This window comes from Oryctolagus cuniculus, chromosome 15, assembly GCF_964237555.1.
Source record: "Oryctolagus cuniculus chromosome 15, mOryCun1.1, whole genome shotgun sequence".
NCBI lineage: Eukaryota > Metazoa > Chordata > Mammalia > Lagomorpha > Leporidae > Oryctolagus > Oryctolagus cuniculus.
The window spans coordinates 30,278,162-30,305,522 of NC_091446.1; the positions used below are offsets into that span (position 1 = coordinate 30,278,162).

A 27,361-nucleotide genomic window follows, 5' to 3' on the forward strand; every position below is an offset into this window, starting at 1 on the left:
AGTGGTTTTCAACCATGGCTACATATTAAAATCTGCTAGAGAGTTTTTAAAAAACAGTTGCCTGAGTCTCACAGAGGGTCCAATTTAAATAGTTTGAGAGGCGTAGATTTAGCCCAGTGGTTAAGATGCTGCTTAAGACATCTGCATTCCATATTGGAGTCCTGGGTTCAATTCCTGATTTCAGCTCCTGACTCCAGCTTCCCATTAATGCATCCCCAAGGGGAAGTGATGATGGTTCAAACAGTTGGGTTCCTGTCATCCATGTGGGAGACTTGGATTGAATTTTCCAGTCCTGTCTTCTACCCCAGAGCAGCCCCAGTCATTGTGGGCATTTGTGAAATGAACTAGCATATGGGAGCTCTTTATCTGTCTGCCTCTCAAAATGTGAGAAAAGAAAAGAGTTCTCACTTGCTGGTTCATTCTCCAGAATGGTTCAGGAGCCAGAGCCAGGAACCGAACCCAAGTATTCTCATGATGGATGTGATATCTTAACCACTAGACTAAATGCCCATTCCACCCAATAAAATAAGTGACTTAAAGTGCAGCCTAGAATTGATGTGTTTAATAAACTTCTCAGGTGATGCTAAAATGCTGCCAGGGTCACAAATCACCTCCACAGAGAAAACAACAGCAGAAAATTCTATAGGGGGTGAACCAGGCTGACCAAATGGGGCCCTGCTGAGCAGTCATCTTTGCTGTTGTCTGGAAGCACATGTACCACTTGAAAGTCACCTGATCTCCCCAGAAAATAATCTATATCTAACCAAGCCTCTAGCTCTATTAGTTTATAATCCGGTTTCTTCAACATGACAGAAAGTGAGAGAGACTGTTGTAGGCCGAAAGCATTATCAACACCATGCTGGAACAGTTTTTGAACCCTTATTCAAACTAGCCAATAATTAAAAAAAAAAAAAAAAAGTGTGAAACAATTGGGGAGATTTGGTGGCATCAAATAATGACTTAGTTTTTGGGCAGGATGGGGATAATGATAGTATTGTGGTTATGTTAAAAAGGAAGTCTTTGTCTTGGAGGTAAGTGTGAAGTATTCATGAATGAACCTATAGGATCCCTGAGATTTGCATTAAAATAATCTAGCAGGAGTAGGTACATAGATGAAACTAGTTAGATAGTGCTGTAACTGCTGGGGTTGGGTAATATAGGTCCATAGGGGTTCATTATATCATTCCCTCTACTTTTGTGTATGTTTTAAACTTTTTTCAGTAAAATGTAAAAACAAAACCAAGAAACAATTTAGGGTGAATAGGTAGAAATCAAATTTCAAAAGAGGGCCTGGGAGGGTGGTAGGAGATAAAACCAGAGACTTGTAGATAGATGAATCAGGAGTCACATGACACACAACAGGCCCAGAAGCAGGACTCCACACCCTCAACTAGGATTTTAGGCCAAGAAACCCACTGCTCTGTCATTGCACACAGGACACCTATCCTTGGCTGCTTACCTTCATTCCACTGAGAATCTCATTCATGATCCTTAAACGTTTGTCTTTATACTTCATATTTTTGAACTGCCAGAAAAGAGCAAACAAAAAGTACAGTTCCATGAGAGAAGGTGCAGGTCTGCAGCTGACCTTAGGCCCTGGTGGGATTTGTGGCTATTTCTTGGTGAGAACTTAAAGCACCCTGGGATGGAATTCAATGCTCTCCACTTTCCTCTTTGCCTGCACTGCTCCTGTCATGCCCATGTTCTTTCTAAGCCTTGATCATGCCAAGCTTGCTTCTAACCCACAGCCTTTGCTTGACTGTAACTTCTCAAGTTGCTCTCCCTTCTGCCCTTCTCCATGACATGTCCTTCAGGGTCAATCCTTTGTCCTTCACAGCTCAGCTTAATCTCCTCACAGAGTCATTTCTTCAACTCCTAACTGGAAATAACCACTCACCCACCTGCTACCACCTCACCTTGCTTAATTCTCTTTAACACTTATCATGATCTAGTACTTTTCTTCTTTGCACACTGCCTTTCTTTCTACCCTGAATACAAGGTAAGACCAATAAGAACAAGCAATCTTCTCTCATTTACTGCTGGGTTCCCAGAAAAGATGTGCAATAAATATTTTAGAAAACAATTATTAGTAAGTAAATGAATATAAGACAAATGAATAAATCACATACATCATCAAGTCTACCTATCCAACCTTTGATTCTTAGAAGAGATAATCACTGTACTCATGGAACCACCCACTGGGTGGTAGGATTTGCAGGACTTAGGCTGAAAATTGGGGCCACTTATGGATTGCCCTGTGTGGTTGGTTTGTGTTGCTGTGATGGAGAAAGCAGGACCAAAACCCATTATTGTGAGGGCAGCCCTGTGCCTGCGCAGGGTGGAAGAGTTATGGGCAGGGTTTTCAGGACAGCCCTTCCCTTACCAGGCAGGCTCTCCCCTCTACCATGAAGGAAGGGGAAGTATATGAACTCTTTTTTTTTTTTTTTAAGATTTTTTAAATTTATTTATTTGAAAGAGCTACACAGAGAGAGGAGAGGCAGAGAGAAAGAGAAGTCTTCCATCTGCTGGTTCATTCCCCAATTGGCTGCAACAGCCAGAGCTGCGCCAATCCGAAGCCAGGAGCCAGGAGCTTCCTCCAGGTCTCCCATGCAGGTGCAGGGGCCCAAGGACTTGGGCCATCTTCTATTGCTTTCCCAGGCCATAGCAGAGAGCTGGATTGGAAGTGGAGCAGCTGGGACTAGAACTGGCACCCATATGGGATGCCAGCGCTTCAGGCAAGGGCATTAACCCACTGAGCCACAGTGCCGGCTCTAAGTATATGAACTCTTAAGAGTGACATGAAGGCTGGCGCCGCGGCTCACTAGGCTAATCCTCCACCTTGCAGTGCTGGCACACCGGGCTCTAGTCCCGGTCGGGGCGCCGGATTCTGTCCCGCTTGCCCCTCTTCCAGGCCAGCTCTCTGCTGTGGCCAGGGAGTGCAGTGGAGGATGGCCCAAGTACTTGGGCCCTGCACCCCATGGGAGACCAGGAGAAGTACCTGGCTCCTGCCATCAGATCAGCGTGGTGCGCCGGCTGCAGCACACCAGCCGTGGTGGCCATTGGAGGGTGAACCAACGGCAAAGGAAGACCTTTCTCTCTGTCTCTCTCTCTCGCACTGTCCACTCTGTCAAAAAAAAAAAAAAAAAAAAAAAAAAAAAAAAAAAAAAAGAGTGACATGAAAAGGGAAGACAGAGAAAGCCAAGTACATTTGGCATGCTGGAAAGTCTTCCACCAGGTTTGTCTTGTCCAAACTCCCAACAATAATTAGAGTAGAGAAAGCAAAAGAGGTAGACTTTAAAGAAGGCATGTGTTGCCAAGATGACTGTTACTTTACCTGAATATTCCTGTTCTTGGTGGCCAGTATCCCATTAACTGGGATGAGAAGCACCATCACTCCAACACCTGCTAAGACTGAGGGTCCCAACTCTACCCACAGGAAGTAGATGGATAAGACGATCTGCAGAACACTGGACCACACTAAGTGAATGAAGTTGGTCACATCCATGAGCTTCTGAGCATCCACAGACATCAGGTTCACGGTTTCTCCAATGGTGTACTGCCTCTTGGCCAAGTTGGATATGGTCAGGGCCTAAGGAGAAAGATTGGAATTAGGACCCATGGATGAGACGAGGACACCGGGGAGTATAAATGGAAGCTCTGGACATGAGAACACAACGGAGCGTTGAGCTCCATATGGACACGACTTCTCTAAGGAACAGTGACTTCTTGCTTCTATATCTCACACACCGTGTTCTCTCCCTTCTTGGCCACTCTTTTATCCTATTCCTTCTTCCTTCAGTTGCATCCATCTACATACTTCTTTGCTTGGAAAACTTCTACTTATTTTTTAGTGTCAATTTAGATAAAACTTCTTGGGAGAAGATGTTGCCCCTGTGTACTCCCATAATGCTCATCACTTACCTCTATCATTACATTTACCACAATGGACTGTGGTTGTATTTTTCTATTTCTCTACCATATGTAAATTCGATGAGGACGAGGGCTATATCTGTCCATTTTGCTACTGTACTACGTGGCACACATAAAAGGATCAAATACTGAGATGTAGTAGAAAAGGAGGGAAGAGTGAAGGGAAGGAAGAGAGAAAGGTCGGAGAAGAGAGTAAACCAATGTGTACTGACCCAGGCCTTGGAGACTTTGGCATAGCAATGTTATTTGGAGCTATATTCTTTAAAAACATTTTTACATATTTATTTTTACTTATTTGAAAGGCATAGAGACATACACAGAGGCAGAGATAGGCAGAGAGGTCTTCCACTCATTGGTTTACTCCCCCATATGCCTGCAAAAGCCAGGACTGGGCTAGGCTGGAGCCAGAAGCCAGGAACTCCATCCAGGTCTCTTATGTGGGGGGCAAGGACCCAAATCATCACCTACTGCCTCACAGGGTATGCATTAGTAGGAAGCTAGAACTGAAGTGGAGCCAGGACTCAAGCCCAGGGACTCCTTTATGGGCTGGAGCCTTCCCAAGGGGCGTTCTTAACTGGTATGCTGTGTGGGGAGCAGGGCCTGTCTCCCGTAACATGGCAGGGCCCGTTGCCTGGGAGACAAATAAGTACTAAGACTGTGGACAAATAAATACTGAGGACAAATACTGAGATTACCAAGACTAGACTAAACTACTGGAACTGCTAAGACTAACTCTATGCATCTGATCTCCCACCATATGGTGCTGAGAGGGAGTAAACAACTTCCACACAGCTGCCTCACCAATTCGGCTAACAAGCTGCAGGAGCTGATCCTGCCCTTGATTGGAGGAGAGCAGCGTGCTCAGTGCGTGGGGAGAGAACGCCAGCAAAGTTGGGATTGGTGGAAGAGGACTATAAAGGAGGAGAGAGACAACATGCAGGAGGAACATCTGAGGAACCCCTGAGAGAGCCGGCCGGTGGTGTGCCGCTCCTCCGCGGAGATGGGGGTGGGCAGCTAATCCAGGGAGGACCGGGGAAAGAAACAACAGCAAATCCGTTGCCGCTCCTCCATGAGCCTGTGGAGCGAGCGACATGCTGAACTCCTGTCCCTGGAGGTTCACTCTTATGAGGAGGTTGCCACCATTCCCAAGAAAGCTAAAGATTTTAAAATGGAGAAAAATGTGGCAGAGTTCACACATTATTTGCAGTTGATATCCAGATGCATACTCTCACATTAGAGACAGCAGAAGGCTAACACCAATATGTCTATCACTTACAACGATGCCTTGCACAAGTGCACCAGAGCACTGGAACCAGTTTGCACTGTGCTCACTAAGGCACCACCTGGTGTGGCCTGCATCTTCTCGAATGAAGGGGAGACTCTCTCATTCCCATAAAACAGTATGTGGGCTCCCAGCAATCCTGCACTCCTAACTCCATCCTTCACCTAGAGCTCAGTTATCTTAATTCATTTGGGTGGTAACATATCAAGATTCTTGGTTATACTTAAAAAGAAGAAAATCCTAAAATATTTGGCCATCAAGGTTTTGGGGGCAATAGCTTACTGCTATGTCACCTCTTTGGTATAGAAAAACAAAATAAATAAATAAATAAATAAATAAAAATTAAAAAAAACACAAAAACAAAAAAAAAACCAACAATATCTAATTACCCTCCTAGGTAATCACTATATCTTTCTTTTCTCAACATAGTTCAACAATATAGAAAGATCACTGATTTAGACCCAATAGTCCTTGCCTAGAGGCAAGTCCCACTGCAGTTACCTAAACTTTATTTTTCTCTGTGAAATAAGGATAACGTACTTACTTCAACTTACTTCCCAGAGCTATGAATTGATAATGAATGTGAAAAATATTCCACAAACAACAATGCCTTGTCTAAACATATGAAATTAGTAATTTTCTTTTACTCTTTTAATAGCAATAATAATTTGAGTGAAGTTATCATTAAAGGCTCTATTTTACAAATCTCTTTATGGGTTATAATAATCAAATAGATCACAAAACCTAAATATTTTAAGAATAAAAATATTGGGGCCAGCGTTGTGGCATAGCAGGTTAAGCCTCTGCCTGCAATACTGGTATCCCATATGGGTGCTGGTTTAAGACCTGGCTGCTAGGTGTTAAGCTGCCGCTGGCAGTGCTGGCATCTCATATAGGCACTGGTTTGAGTCTCGGTTGCTTCACTTCTGATCCAGCTCCCTGCTAATGGCCTGGAAAAGTGGTAGAATATGGCCCAAGTTCTTAGGTCCCTGCATTCATGTAGGAGATCCAGAAGAAGCTCCTGGCTCCTGGTTTTGACTTGGCCCCATGTGGGCTATTGTATCCATTTGGAGACTGAACCTGTGGATGGAAGATCTCTCTGCCTCTCCCTCTCTCTGTAACCCTGCCTTTCAAATAAATTTTTAAAAATCTTCTAAAAAATAATCAAAATAGTGGGGATGAAAAATCACAATATGACAAATGGCTGAGAGCCTAGTCAGTTGCCCCTCAAAACCTGTCAGCTATGAGAAATCTAATATCTCCAACAGGAATAAGGAGGTTAAAAAAAATCAATTTTGAAGAAGAAAAATTCCAGTGTAGGGGTAATGGAGTCCAAAGGACTTGACTGGACTTTGATCTAAAGACACTTGGATTACCTTCCAGTGTCTCTTGATGAGTCTATATCTACCCAGGGACAGACAAAACACATTGGTGTTCCAAGAGAGGAAAGCAAAGGAGAAAAGTAGGAACTGTAACAGAGAAGTCACTATGCTGGAACATTCCAAAGTTGGAAGGGAGGAGGGAGGGGCAACTGATGTTCTGACTTATAAAACCTCCGATCTCCTCACGTATGAACTTTCCCCTCAAGCTTGTAGTCACTGATCACAACTGCTGCGCTTTCATTCTTAAGGGACAAAGTTAGACTTCACACTGGTATTGAGAAAATAAGGAAAATAGAATTGCCCTGAGGAAGTCAAGCCTCCGAAACACATCAGAGGGAAGGCGACGAAAATCATGACAAGGAAAGAGGAGGCAGAGCTCAGGAATCAGAGTGAACATATTTACAAATCTCAGGAAGGGATCAGGCCCAGGAAGATCTTGTCAGCTGCTAAAGAGGAGAAAAAGAAGCTGCTAGGGAAGCGTTGGTCTGGAGAGATGCATTCCTGGCCCATGGAATATTCTGTTTTCACCGACAAAATTGTAATTTGAGATGGAAACACCAGGTCTGTGAGCTGCGTGTCATTATTTGGATTAAAAGTTGGTGACTTTAAGATTTTGACCATTGATCAGCTTCTTTTCTGATTTGGTATTCTTTCCCCAGGCATTTTCACCTTATCAACAGAGGCAGGAGGGGAGGGGCAGGTAACCAAGCTTCAAGGCTGAAAGGCGACTTTTCTCTGGGGTGCATCCTCCCCCTCCCCAGTCTTACCCCCACTCCATGTTTGCAAACACTCTTTTCATATTCATATTTTAATTTCCAGAGAAATCTACTAGAGATTGGCAAGTCAAAATTGTGGAAATCAGCTATTTTCATCAAATTTCCTCTATTTTTATATAAAATATCATGCAACTAAGATGTTTTGAGGAATATCTAACATATTCTGCTTACCTTTTTTTCCCAGGTTCAATTTTTATTTTTTTTTACATTTTATTTTAGAATAGTTTTAAATTTATAAAACAAATTTTACAAGGCAGTATGACAGAGTCCCCATATGCTTACCTTCTTATACACTGTAGCCATGACCGTTGTCCGTACACACATGCCCAGATTGAAACACATATGAAAATAAGTCTGAAGGCAAATCGACTGGATGAGAGCCACAGCAAACAAGAGGATAGCGAAGATGTATCCGAGCCACGCATACGAGTTGGGGTCGCTTACAAAGGTGATCAGCAACCTGTCAGTGTGAAATCAACTAAGTGATGCCTGTCAGGCCTCTGGGAGCTCCTCACTCTCATGGTGACAGCCAGCTACCCTTCCCTGAGACTGCAGATAACAAAAAGTGACCAGAATCATCCAACACCTTTGCACGACCTAAACTTTGCAGTCTTGCCAGAGTCCTTGCTTTTACTTGGCGATGAGCAGCAAGAGCTTAGAGCGGATAATCCATGCCTGCGACAATAGATAATGAAAGAAATGCTCCACAGAGCTGCCACTGTAATGCCTGGCCTGGCTTCTCCCCGACTCCCTGGTGAAAGAACTGGTGTGAGACAAATGGATTCATGCCTGGACAATGCAAGCCTGAAAAGAAATTAGGACACGTATTCAGGCTGAGTTAGAAGGGCTTCCCTGGAGGTGGCTCGTTCGTGAGTATGGCAGATTGCAGTCTGGTCACAAGGAACCTGAATCTACCATGGCAGGTTGTGAATGAGGTATCATGCTCCTGGAGAGTGCGGCACACCTCTGGGATCTGGCTCAGCCCATAGCAGTGCTGTTCAACAAAGAAGAATCCTAACAAGTATCTGGCCTCCCAAGAGGGGAGGGACATGGAAAAGAGAAAGACTAAAGTAAATACTGTCTTCGATTTCGAAAAGTTCCTTGCTCTCTTCATGAACACCATGCTGAAAGATAGATGAAAACCATGAGCATTTTTTTTTTTTTTTTTTGACAGGCAGAGTGGACAGTGAGAGAGAGAGACAGAGAGAAAGGTCTTCCTTTGCCGTTGGTTCACCCTCCAATGGCCGCCGCGGCCGGCGCGCTGCGGCCGGCACACCGCGCTGATCCGATGGCAGGAGCCAGGAGCCAGGTGCTTTTCCTGGTCTCCCATGGGGTGCAGGGCCCAAGCACCTGGGCCATCCTCCACTGCACTCCCTGGCCACAGCAGAGGGCTGGCCTGGAAGAGGGGCAACCGGGACAGAATCCGGCGCCCCGACCGGGACTAGAACCTGGTGTGCCGGCGCCGCTAGGCGGAGGATTAGCCTAGTGAGCCGCGGCGCCGGCCTAACCATGAGCATTTTTAAAACTGGAAAGTTAATAAAAAGCACCTGCAAGCATAGACAGAAGCAAAGAGGATCATCCCTGAAAGGATGACCCGTGGGCTGGGGACTCACTTCAGCAGTTGAGGATTCAGAAATGTGAGGAGATCATACACTAGCTTCAGTAGGAATGATTTTAGGAGCACCATGTAGAAGGTCTTGAAGATGGTCTTGACCAACCAGGACTTGGGAAAGTCTTTTGTGGTCCCAGACTTCTTGTTTTTCTTTTTAGTTTCTTCCTAGGTACAAAAACAAACAAAAGTGTCCCCAGAGTTGCACAGTTTAAGATTTTCCTGCCCTGAACTTCTGCAGAGTGTTAAGTCTGTGATCCTTGCGGCCACTTTGCATAGGTTTTGATCTTTTCTTCATTACCTCTGTGCTCTCGTCCACCCTTCTAGCTGCTACTGCTATTCTCCTCCTGACACTGGTAGCTCATTTTGGATCAGAAAACCAGGCAACAGTGCTGGAAGAATACCACGTAGAAACAAAGAACAGACTGAGTGGGGGCCCAAGGGGCAGTTCTGAGACTAAGGGGAACGAGTGCAGTGTGATATATGTTTTGGATGCTTAGAAGCCTCTTCTGTTCTTTCCTTGCTTGTGGTTGCTGTGAGATGTTATGGGCTGAGTTATGCTCCACCACAAGATTTGTAGAAGTCTTCACCCCTCGTGTCTAAAGTGCCCTTACCTCGAAACAGGGTCTTTACAGCCATAATCAAGGTCATTAGGTAGGCTCTACTGCAATATGACTGGTGTCCTTCTAAGAGGAAATGAGGGCGTGTGGATGTTCAGCCTAGTAGTTATGATACCCATGGGGCCAGCGCTGTGGCGTAGTGGGTAAAGCCGCCACCTACAGTGCTGGCATCCCATATGGGTGCCAGTTTGAGACCTGGCTGCTCCACTTCCTATCCAGCTCTCTGCCATGACCTGGGAAAGCAGTAGAAGATGACCCAAGACCTTGGGCCCCTGCACATGCATGGGAGACCTGGAAGAAGCTCCAGGCTCCTGGCTTTGGATCAGCACAGCTGTGACCGTTGTGGCCAACTGGGGAGTGAAACAGTGGATGGAAGACCTCTCTCTCTCTGCCTCTCCTTCTTTCTCTGTGTAACTCTGACTTTCAAATAAAATAAATAAATCTTTAAAAAAAAAAAAAAAAAGGACACCCATCTCCCAAGTCGGAGTGTTGGGTTCCATTCCTGGCTCCAGCTCCTGACTCCAGCTTCTTGTTAATGCAGAACCTGGGAGACAGCAGTGAAAACTCAAGGGACTGGGTTCCTGAGTCCCACAAGGGAGACCTGGATTGAGTTCCTAACTCCTGGCTTCAGTCTCAGCCAACCCTTTGTATTTCAGGCATTTGGGAAGTGAATCAGAAGATGGACGCTCTCTATCTCACCACCTTTCAAATAAAGAAAATTATCAAAAGTTTAATTGAAAAAAAGGGAAAAGACGGCCATGTGATCACAGCGGCAGAGACTGGAGTGACTCATCTACAAAGCAGGAAGCACCAAAGATTGTAGGCAAAACCAGAAAGTAGAAGAAGCAAGGAAGCCAATCCCCTGGAGGTGTCACACGGGGCATGTCAGCTGTCATCTTCATTTCAGACTTCTGGCCCATTCAGTTGGCGTCCTTTGTTATGGAGGTCCACACACTAATACACGGGGCAGTATACTTCACTTAGCAGCTTCTTTTCCACCTTACTGCATACTCCAAGGTTTCATCATGCCCCAAATCTCAGTTTCTCAGGCTCAGCTTCCATGGTTTTCTACGAGAGACACCCTCTCAGAAGTTCCCTCACTGAGGTCCAATTTGATCCGTCTCTACCTAGATAACTGCCCCAGCCCCCTCCTAGTTCCAATCCTGCCCCACAGTCCTCCATTCTTCAGGCAGAAGTCCAAGCAAGGCTTGAAAAATATAAAACCATCATATTATTCTTCCACTCAAAAGCTTCCACTGGTTTTCCACCAGACTTCAAATAAAATTCAGATTCCTTACTATGGTCCACAGAATCCACCCAGCCCAGCCCTGTCTGCTTCCCAGAGTTCATCTGACCCCATGCTCAGCCTCTCTTTCCATGCTCCTGGACCTTTTTCCAGTTCCTCCAAACAGCCACACATGTGCCCTCTCAGTCTCACTCCTGCTCCCCCACACTGAACACTGGAATACATTCCTCTCTGACTGTCGTTGGGCTATTCTCATCACTTGGATGTCATACAAAAGTCACATCCTCTGGGAAGCCTGCACTGACTAATGTGACACATCAATCCAAACACAATAACACATTTTACTGTCTTGACAGCACTTAGTACATTCAAAGCGTAACATATGTGTTAGTTTATGGTTTATTAGTTTAAAGTCGTTATTTTATTTATTCATTTGTTTGGAAAAGAGATAAAAACAGACACAGAGCTGTCACTGCTGTGTCCCAGGGTGCACACTGGCAGGAGTAGAGGCTGGACTTAAACCCTGGCATTCTCAAGTGACATCTTTACCACAACATCAAAACACCATTTCCTACTGTCTATTTCCCAACTCTCCAAAGATGGCCATTCTTTCAGGCTTGTTCCTCACACCTAGTGCCCAGAATGGCTTCTGACACACAGTTGTACTCAATATGTATTTCCAAGTGAATGAATTAATAAATTATCTGCTAATATTAACTCTAAGCAAGGTGCAAATTCCAGCAATGCTAAGGGATTGTTTTTAAAAAATTTATCATGAGGCCGGCGCCATGGCTCAATAGGCTAATCCTCCGCCATGCGGCGCCGGCACACCGGGTTCTAGTCCCAGTCGGGGCGCCGGATTCTGTCCCGGTTGCCCCTCTTCCAGGCCAGCTCTCTGCCATGGCCCGGGAGTGCAGTGGAGGATGGCCCAAGTACTTGGGCCCTGAACCCCTTGGGAGACCAGGATAAGCACCTGGCTCCTGCCATCGGATCAGTGCAGTGCGCTGGCCGCAGCGGCCATTGGAGGGTGAACCAACGGCAAAAGGAAGACCTTTCTCTCTGTCTCTCTCTCACTGTCCACTCTACCTGTCAAAAAAAAAAAAAAAAATTATCATGAAAAATTTCAAATCTACTCAAAAGAGAGAACTGCATTATATCTTAGCATGTATCCATTGCTAAGTTGTTACTGGTGCTGTGAGTACTACTACTAATACAAAATGCACCGAAAAGGGTCAAGTATTGTAAAAATGACAGAATCACCATGACACTGATGCTTTCTTGCCTGAGAAAGAAAGTACACACACACACACACACACACACACAACATACACTCTCAGGGGAAAGTTACCAGAACAAGAACATCTTGGCTTTGACTTTGGTTCTTGTTCAAGCCCTGCAGCCTGGAGTTCTTCTGGGATTTCTTCTGCTGCCGTTTCTGAAATGCCTTCCTGGCTTTCTTCAGCTCTTTTGCCATGTGCACTTCAAACCTGCTCACTATTGTTTTGGCTTTAAACTCTTCATCAATGTCCCAGACATCTTCAAGTGTCAGAGGTCGCTTGTAACCTTTCAGAACGACACTGGAACGAGAGTGACACCCAGACTGAGACCCGACAGGCTGGGACAGAAGTCCGTCTCCTCACTGCCTCCGTCAAAACCTGCCTTCCAGTTTCGGGACAGTGGAGCGGAAGGATGGGACTTCTCCCTTGCTCTACTGTCCCCCTCTCATGGCCCTTTGAATTTGACAGAGGAGTAGAGAGCAGAAAAGAGAGTCCTTGTGGCCAATGGAATGTGTTAGAAGAAGACACACAAGAGGAAGAGGAGGGCACTACTGAATTAACAACCTCCTCTTCTCCTGCTCCTTCCTCCTTATTGACTGCCTCTCCGCACTCTGACATCTCAGTTGAGGGACCTCCACAGTGCCCTTAAGAAATGGAGCAGACCCCCTCCTTGCTATCTTTCTAGATCAGAGTTCCTCCACCTGGTGTTGAGAACATGAATGGGACATAAATTAACACTCCATGTGTAGTAGCTTCTGACTGAAATCTAGCCTTTCTTTCTAATTTGAATGTAAACAACCAACCACAGTTGTAAAAGGAGTTCCTGGTGCCTTTGTCACCAGAAGATATCAGCGTTCAGTTTCCATAACTCATCACTGCTTTAAAATTATGGTCATTATTAGGCCCACCAGTAAATCTTGTAATCTAATGCACTCATAAAGAAGCTCACTATTACCATTTCATAAATTTGTTTTTTAAATGTTTTGATATCTGCATATAAATATATTTGTTTCCTTTATAATCCTAGATCTTTATGTATTTAAAACATTCTCTGAGAAGGGACTCCAGGGCTTCATCAACTTGACAAAGGGGCCCAGGAAACTACAAAGGAGGGAGGCCCACTCCAACCACCAGCTGTTTTAACTCTTGCCTTCCCAGCAAGTGCCACACTGCCTGCCACAAAACCTGCCCTTTCCTGTCCTTTCGCCTCCTTCTTTTCTCCTGTTTAGGGTTAGGGTTGGGGTCAGCAGGCCACCAAGATCAAACCCCCCTCTGCCCTCTCCTCAGCTTTCCACTCTGCCCAATGAAGGAGCTGCATTAAACTGAACGAGGAGTTCTAAAGAGAAACAGAAGACACAGGAGGCATTTGTAAACACCCAGCTTCCCATCACTTTCAGAAGATTGAGGGGCTAGGAATACAGAAAACCCAGACTCTAGGCATTTCTTACCTGTCATACCAACTAAAAGAAATTTTACTCAGAAATGAAGCTGTGACTGATGGATTCTGAAAGACAGAAAAATTTAGAAAGTAAATCAATTAGAAAAAGGAGCTCTATGTCACTGTAAAATCAGGAGGTGATTGTTCTAGATATGATGCATTAAAAACTAGATATGATGCTGAAGTCAGTTGGTCAACAAATGTTTATTTGGAGACCCTACAGTCCCTAGGAGAATGATAATTAGATTTTCTGACATAGGTGTATGAATTAATTGCTAATGCTGACGATTGGTGGGTGAACATCAGTATTTCAATGCTCTAGTCACTATCTATTTTCTTATGTCATAAAATGGTTTGTACGCTCTTATTCTGGGCTCAGAAGACCTTCATGAAACCTTCACATCTCAAAGGTGCACTTGTTAGTACCATCCAGTAAAGTAAAATATGAGGTGGGCATGCTAAAGTCTCACTTTTGATGAATTATCTTTTTCTGAAAATGCTGAAAGGATCAGGATCAGGATCTGAAATCCATAGGAGATGAAGAACAGGCAGGAGTAGGCCAGATTAGAATTGCTATCCTGTGAGGAAAACAGAAAATGGAGAAAATGAGCCTTCCATCCAAATTAAGTTCAACCAGCCTACACAGATCAATGCTTATCATTAAAATCTTACAAAATCCCGCTAATAGGATTCTACCCCAGAGCTCAACTTACTTGATGTTACTTGTTCAATGTTACTTGGATCAATGTTACTTGATCAACGTTACATTGGATACAGTGTTACTTGATTAATCTGACTCAGAAGTTGCCCCACAGTGCCTCCTTACATTACCTTCTCTTTTCTCCTTACCCGCAGGAGTGTCCTGATCAGAGTCTGAAACTGGAAAGTGCCACAGAGTATTGAGAGAATCCAGAACAGGGACAGGAACCAAGAGTTCTTCTGTACACATGACTGCCTGCTGTGTTGGATCAGCAGAACCAGGAGCTAGAGAGAAATTCACGAGAATTTGGCACACAAATCCTTCTTGACACTATCCAACTTTCTCCTGTTGCCTCACTTCTGTTCATCCTACTTGTGTGGAAAATTAGCCAAGAAAGCAGAAAGTTGCTTTCTACATTTCAGCAGAGTTACTTTGAGAGCTAGAAAAACTCCTCAAGATTCAAAGAAATAGGTCGGCGCTGCGGCTCAATAGGCTAATCCTCCGCCTGCGGCGCCGGCACACCGGGTTCTAGTCCGGGTCAGGGTGCCGGGTTCTGTCCCAGTTGTTCCTCTTCCAGTCCAGCTCTCTGTTGTGGCCAGGGAGTGCAGTGGAGGATGGCCCAAGTGCTTGGACCCTGCACCTGCATGGGAGACCAGGAGAAGCACCTGGCTCCTGCCTTCAGATCAGCGCAGTGCGCCGGCCGCGGCAGCCATTGGAGGGTGAATCAACGGCAAAGGAAGACCTTTCTCTCTGTCTCTTTCTCTCTCACTGTCCACTCTGTCTGTCAAAAAAAAAAAAAAAAAAAAAAAAAAAAAAAAACCACAAAAACAAGATTCAAAGAAATTAATTTCAGGTATTACAGTAGTTAGGCAAGAGAGACTGATTGTGATGAATAGGTGCAAGACATCTGTACCTTGTTTTTTTGTTTTGTTTTTAAGGATTTACTTATTTATTTGAGAGGCAGAGTTACAGAGAGAGAGGGGGAGAGACACAGAGAGAAAGAGGTCCTCCATTAACTGGTTCACTCCCCAAATAGCTGCAACAGCCAGGGCTAGGCCAGGCAGATGCCAGGAGTCAGGAACTTCCTCCAGGTCTCCTACATGGGTGCAGGGCCCAAACACTTGGATCATCTTCCATTGCTTTCCCAGGCACATTAGCAGAGAGCTGGATTGGAAGTGGAGCAGCTGGCACTTGAACTGGCACCCATAGGGGATGCTGGCACTGCAGGTGGAGGCTTAGCCACAGCGCCAACCCTGTACCTTGGTTGTTTAACACCACATTAAACAATTACTTAAAAACATTTGGGGAGTGAACCAGCCATGATGGAAGTCTTCTTTCTCTCTCTGCCTCTCCTCTCTCTCTGTAACTCTGACTTTCAAATAAATAAATAAATCTTTAAAAAAAAAAAAAAAAAGGAGGCCATGGTGGGAGGGGAATAGCAGGTAAAATCGGACTTAATTTCAGTCCCAAAGAGTGCATTCCAGCTAGGTGTCTATGGACAGAGTGAAGACAAAGAGGGTGGAGGTGGTGTGGGCTCTTACCCATGTGACTAGGTAGAGGATTGGATTGGTGTATCTAACAGCGGGGATTGTGGCTTGTCCAGAGTTTTCTGTGAGTACGAGGATCAGCTCTATGACAGCTAGAATAAGAAGACACCCAACAAGCACCTGGGAAGGGAAAAAGACAAGTGTTTGGAGGATGACATTTTTTAAGGCTCTTAAAACGAAAGGTTCCCAGCAATAGGTGAGAAATATGGTATACAGTGATACAGATAACATACTCAATAAATATTTCTTGAATGAATGGATACACATAGTACAAGTCATGTAATAAAAAATTCAAAGGCTGCTGTGTTTCTGAGGCATGGAAAGTGATGGCTTTAGAATATGTCCACATTTTCGGTACTCCTCCCTTCAAAGATCAGAGCATTGCTCCCCTTCCCACGACTGTGGCTAGACTTGTGACCTGCTTCTGATGACTGGAAGATGGCTAAAGGGACAGTGTGTGATTTCCAAGCCTGGGTCATAAAACGCAATGTGCTTCTCTTTTCCTGTTCCCTCTCAGGTCACTCGCTGTGGGAAAAGTTACCAGCCCTGTCATGAGGACACATAAATAGTTCTAGGGAAAGGTATACATAGTAAGGAACTAAGACTTCCTGCCAACAGCCAGTGAGACCCTGATGTCTCCTGCCAACAGCCACGTGAGTGATTCATTTTGGAAGCAGATCCTCAAACATTCAGATGACTATACACTGGTCAGCACATACTGTCTGCAACCTCATGACAGACCCTGAACAGATCCCAGGTACATATCTCCTAAATTCCTGACTGCCCCAGAAACTATAAGATTAAAAAAGTTTATTTTTTTAAGCTGCTGAATTTTGGGTAATTGGTTACAAAGTAAGAGAAATTTCAATGTACTAGGTTTAGAAGGGAAATCTCCTACCCCAGCAGAGGTGATATTATTTCTGTTTTCTTAGGATTTATATTTTTATTTATTTGAAAAGTAGAGTGACAGAGAGGGAGAGAAAGGGCGGGGCTGGGGGAAGAGGAGATCTTCCATCTGCTGGTTCACTCCCAAAATGGTTGCAATGGTTGGGTTGGTCCTGGCCAAAGCCAGGAATCCAGAACTCCATCTGGGTCTCCTACTTGGGCCATCCTCTGTTGCCTTTCCAGGTGTATTAGCAGGGAGCTGGATCAAAAGTGGAGCAGCCAGGACTTGATCTTGCACTTTGATATGGGATGCTGGTGTTGCAAGCAGTAGCCTAACCCACTCCAGTGCCAGCTGAATTATTCCTTCTCTATAGCTATTGGTCCCAATCTTCATCTCATATAACCTTTGAAGTTAATGTTGCAAACAACTGTGACTATTTCACCCCAGGGTGACTTTGAGTCAGTCAATATTTATCCTATGAGCTCATAAGACATGGTACACATCCTCTGTTCTGAAGGCCCACTCCCAACTTATTTTTTTTATATATTTTATTTATTTTAGAGACAGAGTTACAGATAGAGAGAAGGAGAGACAGAAAGGTCTTCCATCTGCTGGTTCACTCCCCAAATGGCCACAACTGCTGGAGCTGAGCTGTTCTAAAGCCAGGAGCCAGGAGCTTCTTCCAGGTCTCCCACGTGGGTGCAGTGCTTGGGCCATCTTCTACTGCTTCCCCAACCATAGCAGAGAGCTGGATCAGAAGTGGAGCAGTCAGATCTTGAGCCAGCGCCCATATGGGATGCCAGTGCAGCAGGCAGAGGCTTAGCCCACTATGCCACAGCGGCAGCCCCCAAGTTAATTTTTTTTGGTAAAGATTTATTTATTTATTTGAAAGTCAGAGTTTTAGAGAAAGGGAAAGATACACAGAGAGAGAGAGAGACAGACAGAAAGAAAGAATCTTCCATCTGCTGGTTCATTCCCCAAATGGCATTAGTAGTCAGGGCTGAGCTAAGACAAAGCCAGGAGCCAGGAGCTTCTTCCACGTGGGTGCAGAGGCCCATGCACTTGGGCCATCCTCCGTTGCTTTTCCCAGGCCATTAGCAGGGAGCTGGTTCAGAAGTGGAGCAGCCAGGATGTGAACTGGCAACCACATGGGATGCTTTACCTGCTATGCCACAATGCTAGCACCACCCCCAACTTTTCAGGAGGGGAAACGACTGCCTCCACTAAACAATCTTAGCCCCAAAAATGATGACCTTTATCTAGCACCATCTCCCTTACCCTCATCCTATTCTACCCCTACTCATTTTCCTAAGTCTCATTCATCCAGAATGGCTCAGCAGAGATATTGAGCCCTTTACAATGAAAAACAGTCAAGGAGGAACATGAATAAACCTCTAATAGGACCAGTGCGGTTATTTAGCAGAGTCGAGTCTAAGACATGTTAATAATGAGAATGCGTTTTTCCTAAGTATGTAATACACTCACAAAAGAAGACAAGGTTTGGAGGGAAGGTGGTTAAGTTACGTTTGCCTTCGTTAAATTAGGAGGTAAAAACCATCAAGCGGAAGCTAATGCACTCACCCTTAAGGATGACGTGGTAGAGAAAATAACTAGCAGACCATTCCCCAGACCAAAGAAAAGGAAGTAACCTTACTACAAGCTTACATAGATCAAACTGACACAGTTGATTAGAAGTACATGCAGCAATTCATTTGAAAATGATCAATTTACTTTACAAAACGTCCACAAAGCAATTAAAAAAAAAAATCTAACAGGGGGCTGGCGCTGTGGCATAGTGGGTTAAGCCTCTGCCTACAGCACTGGCATGCCAGTTGGGTGTTGGTTGAGCCTAGGCTGCTCCATTTCTGATCCTTTCCCTGCTAATGGCCTGAGAAAAGCAACAGAGGACTGCCCAAGTGCTTGGGCAATTTATACTATCTATAAACACTTGAGTCTTCATACCCTTAACTCAGTCATTTCATTTCTAGGAATTTACCCTACACACTATTTATTACAGCATTGCTTATTATGACAGAAAAAAATAGACACCACCGAAACTCCTAACATGTAGGGCACATATCATGGTGCATCTAAATAATAGTATTAGGTAGGAAGTCAGAAATGAGCTTATGTGTGGTGACAAAGGCCTAAGGAATTGACATCTACAGTGGTCCAGCATCCACATCTCAAAGTTATCCCGATAACCTTCCAGGTGTAGCCCAGTATCTGCACTTCAAACGTCCTGCCCTGATCCTGATGACCTTCCAGGGGGTCCTGCCCCTTCTACCCAATAACCATCCTTCCTCTAAGGCCAGGCTTCCCCTGTCTGATAACTTCAGGGGGAAAAACTCAGAAAGGAATTTTTCATATTTACATCCAACAAGTCCTTTGTTCCAGGAGGAGAAGAAGAAGAGGGGGAGGGAAGGCAAGATCCATTCCCTTAAAAACCCCAGCCTAAATGTGCACTATGTACTCTCTCTCAGGTCCTGTCTACAGAGGTGCCCATCTGTTCTTACGGATGTCCCTACCCTAATAAAACTTGCTATGTTGCTTTCCCCTGCTCTCTGTCTCACGCCTGAATTCTTTCTTGGCAAAGACAAGGACGCTTTGCTTCTCTGGTAACAATAGCATTTCAAGTAGTCACTAAAAGAAAAGCAGACTGTTATGATCGCCAATATAAAGAAGAGCATCCATGGGACACTCATATTTGTGTGAACAAATAAACACATGTATGCAGGTGTTTGCAAAAGTATGAGTTATCTGTGAGAAGAAACTGCTACTAATGATTGCCAACTAAGACAGGAATGAGTAACTAGAGTATTGTGTTCCCTTTTGTACCTCTTGAATTTTGTAACCCTCTATCTATTCAAAAGATAAAAACTTAAATACACTAACACCCTTGTTAGAAGAAATGAGCAAGTTATATGAACTAGCAATTCACAAATGAAGAAATATACTTAACAACTCAAAACTATCAATTGCTTTAGTACTCCTAGAAAAGAAAAATAAAATAATGAAATGACAGTGCTGCACATAAAAATTAATGAAAATGAAAATATAATACACAGTTCAGTTAGGTAGGAAGTCAGAAATTTAGCCTATGTGTGTATCAGACAGGCCTGAAGACCAGCACCTACTGCGGAAGCTCCAGGAGCCCAGCATCTTGCACTTCAAAGTCCTGCCCAGACCTTGATAACCTCCCAGATGGTCCCAGCCCTTCCCCCAAGGAAAGCAGTAGAATTCTCTCTCCTCAGGACCAAATTACCTGACCTGATAACATGGGGCAATAAAAACTTCACAGATGCCCTAAGGGAAGTCCCCCTACTCTGCCCCAGTGCCAGCAAATCTGGAGAGGAATTTGCTAATTTTCACCCAATAAACCCTTCTGCCAGGACTCCCCATCCTTGGTCCTAGAGGAGAGGAGAAGGAGGGTAAATAGACTCCCTTAAAAACCTAGGGAGGGCCGGCGCTTTCGGCTCACTAGGCTAATCCTCTGCTGTGGCACCGGCACACAGGGTTCTAGTCCTGGTTGGAGCGCTGGATTCTGTCCCGGTTGCTCCTCTTCCAGTCCAGCTCTCTGCTGTGGCCCGGGAAGGCAGAAAGGACGGCCCAAGTGCTTGGGCCCTGCAGCCGTATGGGAGACCAGGAGGAAGCACCTGGCTCCTGGCTTCGGATTGGCGCAGCGCGATGGCCATAGCGGCCATCTGGGGGGTGAACCAGTGGAAGGAAGACCTTTCTCTCTGTCTCTCTCTCACTGTCTACCTCTGCCTGTCCAAAAAAAAAAAAAAAAAAAAAAAAAACAAACAAACAAAAAAAACCACCTAGGGAGTCCAAGGGCCGGCACTGTGGCTTACTTACTTGGCTAAACCTCCGCCTGCGGTGCCAGCATCCCATATGGTGCCGGGTTCTATTCCTGGTTGCTCCTCTTCCAGCCCAGCTCTGTGCTGTGGCCCAGGAAGGCAGTGGAGGATGGCCCAAGTGCTTGGGCACCTGCACCCCTGTCGGAGACCAGGATTCAGATCGGCACAGCGCTGGCCGTTTGAAGGGTGAACCAACGGAAGGAAGACCTTTCTCTCTGTCTCTCTTTCTCACTGTCTAACTCTATCTCTCAAATTAAAAAACAAACAAACAAAAAACCTAGGGAGTCCAAACAGACTGCACGCTCAGCTCTCTGCTGAGCTGCCCACCTGGCTTGCCCAGGAGTATGCTCTCAATTTAGCCATGTAACCTTGCTTTCCCCCAGTCTGAGAGACTGGGAGCGCTCTCTCTGTCCCTTCCATTCTGATGGATGCCCTATCCCCAGTAAAGCCTTATCACTGCACTCTCTGTCTCACGCCTGAATTCTTTCTTGCGTGAAGACAAGAACCATGGCCTTTCCTCCAGTGACAGTTCTAGCCATGGGTGAGACTCCAAGTTGGCAAAAATTCCCCTAAATTATAATGTTTTCTGTTATGTCTTAAAGACTTGAAGAACTGCTCATGTAATTTAATATAGTAATTCTACTTCTAGAAATACATTTCAAAGAAATAATCTAAATTAATGTTAATGGGAATCTCACTTTTAATAATGAAGAATTTTAAAAACCTAAAATAATCCATAACGGTGGAGGAGTTTGTTGGGAAGAGTTAATATTGCAAGCGTTGTTAAAATAAGTTATGGTATATTCAGTGATGAACTACTACAGAGTCATCAAATCATGCTTCACAATAATCCTAACACTGAAAATGGTTTTATATCATCTTAAATGAAAAAAATAGATTATAAAATCATATATACAATGTAATTGTTTTTTGTTTTCAAAATACACATACTCAAAGAAAACGGTGAGTGTTTCAAGTTCAAAGTGCCAAATTTTATACTATTTATCTCCCAGCCTTCCCTGTTCCATTGAAATGACACATTATTTGCAGATAAGAAGGTAATAATCAAAGTAATTAAAATGGAGACCTCTGGAGGATTGAATTGGGAGGTAGGTCATGAGCAAGATTTTTACTCTTGATTTAAATGTTTCTATTAAGTTTGATTTTTTTAAAGAGAGAAGAAAACATAACAAAATATTAATAGAAGTGTATCAGAGTGATGTAATTATTGATGGATTTAATTTTCTTCCTATAGTTCCCTAAAGCCTCCAAATTTTCTACAATAACCACACATTGTTCTTTATAACCAGAAATCCAACACTACCATTAGGGTCAGAAAAATACTGTGCTTGTTTAATGATTACCAAGTCAACATTCTTTGTCCTTGATTTCTGACTTATTGGAGGAGCTTCAATCGGACAAGGGGTTTACTAAACTCAAACTAAAGAGATCCAATATCACTGGTATTAAAAGAGAAAGGACTATAGTTTGGCTATATTGCCTACTTCTCCATTTCTGCAAGGACCCTTTTCTCAGCACATTAGGAGTGATAAGACACCCTGGTATGAATCTTCTACTCAATAGAGGGTGCCTAATTTCCATTGTTTTCTAGCAGATGAGTGTCTAACTGCAGCTTCAATATTTTCAAGGGCTATATCCTCCAATAGTCCATTCTATTATCAGGCAGATATAGGTAGTATAAAAAATTTCTGGATATTTAATCAAAATCTGCTTCCCTCAAACAACCTCCACTCACTTATCTTGGCCCTGCTCTCTCAAACTTTTCACAAGTTCAACATCTTCTGCAAATGTGTTATCTTCTGCAAATAATTAAAGATTGTTCCCCTATCTCACTGGCTCAATATCAAGTTCAGTTTTGCTGCATATCATGGTTGGCCTTCCACAGCTTCCAGTACCAAATTCCTCTTTTGTTCACTTGGGACTCATTCATTCATTGAAAATATAGAAGAAACTAATTAATTAAGAGGCAGAGAGAAATCCACTGGTTCATTTCCCAAATGCCTACAAAGGCTGGGGCTGAAGTTGGGGAGCCAGCAGTCCAGGTCTCCCATGTGGGTGGCAGGAACCCAACCACTTGAACTAGCATTACTGCTTTCTCCCAGGGTCAAGACTGGTGGGAAGTTGGAGTCAGGAGCTATAGGCAGATACTAAACCCAGATACTCCAATGTGGGATACTGGTATCTTAACTACTAAGCTAAATGTCCCCTCTCATTCACTTTTACATTCAATTCATTCAATAACCTACCATGGTTTGGGTCCTTCACTAAGGATCCATCTTGAAACAAACCAACCTAGGGCTTTACTAGTTTGATCAGGCAAGTTGACTAAGTCCAGAAGAGATCAACACTGCACTAATGACTGAACAACAACAGGAGAACCAGAGAGGAAATTCAGCCCAAAAGCAGGTAGAAGGGGATGGTGAGAAATAGTTTGAGGATTGAGCTGAAAAGAAGATTCTCATAAAAGAGGCGAAGTTTTACTTTATGAGGAACTGTTTCATAGTAGAAACCAATTATTTTGAAAAAAAATTTTTTTTTTTACAGGCAGAGTGGACAGTGAGAGAGAGAGAGAGACAGAGAGAAAGGTCCTCCTTTTTCTGTTGGTTCACCCCCCAATGGCTGCTGCGGCTGGTGCGCTGTGGCTGGTGTACTGCGCTGATCCGAAACCAGAAGCCAGGTGCTTCCTCCTGGTCTCCCATGCGGGTGCAGGGCCCAAGCACTTGGGCCATCCTCCATCGCCACAGCAGAGAGCTGGCCTGGAAGAGGAGCAACCGGGACAGAATCCGGCACCCTGACTGGGACTAGAACCCGGTGTGCCGGCGCTGCAGGCGGAGGATTAGCCTATTGAACCACGGTGCCGGCCTATTCTGAAATTTTTAAGGAGATACTAATCCATGTCACCTTAGAGTAGAAGACAAGAGTAAAATATAAGTTTGACATGGAACTCCTGAGACTGTAAGTTAGCGTGAGTAGATGATTAGCTACATGGTGGGGGGGGGGGGGGTAGTTAATACACTGCTTTTCTTTTTCTATATAGAGATTTGTATTTATAAAAATTAAATAGGGGCTGGTGCTGTGGCATAGCAGGTAAAGCCCCCCCTGCAGTGCTGGCAGCCTATATGGGCGCCGGTTCAAGTCCCGGCTGCTCCACTCCCAATCCAGTTCTCTGAAATGGCCTGGGAAATCAGTGGAAGATGGCGAAGGTCCTTGGGCTCCTGCATCTGCATGGGGGACCCGGAAGAAGCTCCTGGCTTCTGGCTTTGGATTGGCCCAGCTCTGGCTGTTGCAACCATTTGGGAAGTGAACCAGAGAGAGAGGAAGACCTCTCTCTCTCTCTCTCTGCCTCTGCCTCTGCCTCTCTGTAATTCTGCCTCTCTGTAATGCCTTTAAAATAAATAAATAAATCTTAAAAAATTAAACAGAATATAGCATATCCATACAATGGAATAATATTCAGCCATATAAAAGAATGAAATACGGATACATGGATGAACCTTGGAAACAATATGCTAAGAAAGCAACCATAAATGTCTACAATAGAGAAACCATAGGGAGAGAAAGTATATGAGCCTTAGTTATTATTTAGGACTAAGGAGGATAGAGAGATGGGAGTTAAATGGTTTCTTTTCAAGGGAATGAGAACGTTCTAAATTGATTCTAGTGATGGTTGCACATATCTGATTATATGTATTTAAGTAGGAGAATTATATGGTATGTGAATTACATCTCAATAAATGATCTTTTAAAAATTAACTAATAACTTTTATGAAAATGGAATACTGATTTGTTCATTCTTCTTCTTGTAAGCTCCAGAAAAAAATGACAGGAGCCTCCAAATTCTGACCGCCCCTAACCCCAGGCTCTGACTCATTCCAACACTGAGACATGCTGTTCCACGTCCAGAAGGTCGAGTCTGACGTACTCTTGACTCAATCCCCACTCCTAGGTACATTTAGCACCAGCCTGAGGGCTTGACCTGAACTATGTCCTGTGCTAGGCACTCAAGTTAACAAGGAAGACAGCGACCCTAGTTCAGGCTCTCAGAGACTGCTCTTGTCCTATCCAAAGTCTGACAAAACCCACTACCAAACCCCACCCCAGATGCTAGTGTGAATCCCACTTCCTTTGGCCAAGCTCTTTCCTCCCCTTTAGGTTGCAGTTACCTGACAATCACTGTTACATAGGCTCACACAACATGGAGTTTAATTTGCCTCTCTGAAAACTTTTTTAAAGATTAAAGCATACAGAAATAAAACTAGTGAAAGGAAGCTGTTTGGTGATTTTATGAGCTAACCGTACAACCTAGACTGAAGATGGTGGCTTCCCACAAGCTACCTCTTTGAGTTAGCACAGCTGGCTGTGGCTCTTCCTCGTAGCTTCTGTGCTTTCCATTGCTTCCCTACTCAGCCTGTCACTGTGCACACTCACACCCTCCCCCTCGCCACTGTGAGTGATCATCCTGACTCATAGAATACTCTGGGAAAAACAGAAACTATTGCAGATCCAAGTTTTGGGAGATGAGTGATGGTTGAGTTGCCTGCATGGTATAAACGATTTGTTACATGGCTTATTTTCACTTCATGGTAAGTGCCAACTGAATGATAGTCTCCTGATTTGTATGAACAGCTTAAAAACAGGTGATACAAGGTTCTCTTCTCAAATACAAAGGTACTTCAAAAAGTTCATAAAAACTGTGATTAAAAGATAAGCTTATTTTGGTGCAAAATTTTTTGAAATCCATCCATAGATTTTTCATAATGTGCAATTCCACAAACTTTTTGAAGATCCCTTGTATAAATGCTTTCCAATTTTTTGCAACAAAGTAAACTTACCTTTTAATTTCATTTTCACAAACTTTTCAGTACTCTCCTACTGAAAAGATAAAAATAATCTGACTTATCCATTACTTCTAGTTGTGTTTAGGGAGCCCATTTTTAGTGGGCTTTTTAAAATGCAAAGTCACTTTAAGAAATATGGCAAGGGGCCAGTGAGGCATAGGGCAGGTGAAGGGCCAGACACCAGAGCATGGCTCTACCTGAGACAGCAGCTGCTGACAAAGGGAAGGCGAATTCTAACCACCAAGAAAATGTCTCTATTGGGCATCAAGGAATTAGAGTTTGAACTTAGTGGGGTTACCTTACCTGCTTAGCAAGGTAGAATTTGGTTATAGGTGATCTCTTGGTCCTGGATCTGTACACATGGAAAAGCTGCCAAGGAGCTAGGAGCCAAAGGAAGATCAACGGAATCCACACCAGAACAGTTTGTTCAAAACAGAGTGGCAGGTCTGCCTCTGGGCTGTCCAGGAGTGAGGAATTCTGAGGGACCACAGGAAGGATTGGTGGATACATGCATTTTTGACAACAGCTGCACAACCCCAAGCACAGCCCACCAGCTTACAAATGATTTTAACTCAATTCCCTACCCTTATCCAGCCTTACTCTTTATCTGTATTTTTTCGTTATACAAATATGTTATATTTTTCATTGATACAAATTCACTATTTCATGACATTTAGTAACCTTCCAGCCAACCTAACCTCTAAAATCCCAACTTCCTGTGATTCTAAGTGAACTTTTATTCCAGCCATTCTAAGTAAACCTCATCACTACAATTGCCAAGTTGTAGGAATAAGAACTATTCATTAATCTGAAGGGAGAATAGTTCTTCGGGATATAAAGACTTGTTCTTATCTAGTTGCTAGGACTGATTGAACTCACTGGCAGACACTCAAAGATGCACGCAAGAAAGGCAGAACGCTGAGTCATAACGTGGGCCAGAGGGCTATGTCAGAACCTCAACATCTGGGGCTGGGCCAGGCCAAAGCCAGGAGCCCGGAACTGAATCCGGATCTCCCACATGGTTGACAGAGATCCAAGTAGTTGAGTTGGGATCGGGGCTGGAGGTGGGACTCAAACCCAGGCACTCCAATATGGGAGTGAGCATGCCAAGTGGAGTCTTAACAACTCACCAAACACTTGCCCCTCTCAGCAAGTTTTACACCAGCCTTTTCACTCTACAATAAATGGAAATGTTCTGTATGGTGAAAGAGAGCCATTACATTTGAGTCTTGGAAGGGTAGATAAGGATGAGAAGTTGAGACCAGGGATACAAATTTGAGCATTATGAGCACTGAGGTAATTTTTGAGCCATTAGAGTTGGCAATAACTATTTTTAAATTGTTTTATATGGCTTCTTATAAGAGATTCTTTAGAGGAAGTTTTGAGGTGACCTTTGAATTTGTAAGAGGAGCCTCAGAAAATTCTCAAGAGTATCCCTTCTTCCTGTTGGATACATGTCCTGGTTCTGAAGGCCATGGGGCCCTGGGTCGATCCAACATAGGAAATGCTGCCTACGTGCTCTGCTATCTCATTCCTCCTCCTCTCCCGTCTACAGTTATCATACTTTAGAATTCAGAAGAATCACCTGAGATACTGAAACTCTGTTAATCACCCCATGTGATTCTGATGCTGATACCAGCATCAGATGACACTTCAAAGTCACTAAATCCTTCTCATTCTCTGTTTCACAAAATCAATTACTACTGTTGATTGTTCTGTTTTGAAATTCTCTGTTCTCGATGACTGCATGATCTTGTACTTTTCTTGTTCATCCAAATACCTAAGCTCTTCTTCAGGGATACTTCCTGTTTTCCTTTCTTATTTAATAGTTTAAGAAGAATTTTTTTTTTAATTATTGTTTGAAAGGCAGAGAGACAGACAGACAGATTTTCCATCTCCTGGTCCACTCTCCTAATGTCTGCAACAGCTGGGGGTTGGCCAGGTTGAAG

General features: G+C 44.0%; 1 protein-coding gene across 1 annotated transcript in view; it reads right to left on the bottom strand.

Annotated features, from left to right (window-relative positions):
• ABCC2 (ATP binding cassette subfamily C member 2) overlaps nucleotides 1-27,361 on the bottom strand; it is a 67,803-nt gene that overhangs the window by 39,429 nt on the left and 1,013 nt on the right. The window contains exons 2-11 of the mRNA XM_008270326.4: nucleotides 25,716-25,889; nucleotides 15,802-15,927; nucleotides 14,410-14,544; nucleotides 14,031-14,138; nucleotides 13,571-13,626; nucleotides 12,194-12,422; nucleotides 8,984-9,147; nucleotides 7,653-7,830; nucleotides 3,335-3,589; nucleotides 1,460-1,525 (exon numbers count right to left, since the gene is read on the bottom strand). Coding sequence (XP_008268548.1) covers nucleotides 1,460-1,525; nucleotides 3,335-3,589; nucleotides 7,653-7,830; nucleotides 8,984-9,147; nucleotides 12,194-12,422; nucleotides 13,571-13,626; nucleotides 14,031-14,138; nucleotides 14,410-14,544; nucleotides 15,802-15,927; nucleotides 25,716-25,889 — 1,491 coding nt within the window. The remainder of the gene's footprint in view (nucleotides 1-1,459; nucleotides 1,526-3,334; nucleotides 3,590-7,652; nucleotides 7,831-8,983; nucleotides 9,148-12,193; nucleotides 12,423-13,570; nucleotides 13,627-14,030; nucleotides 14,139-14,409; nucleotides 14,545-15,801; nucleotides 15,928-25,715; nucleotides 25,890-27,361) is intronic.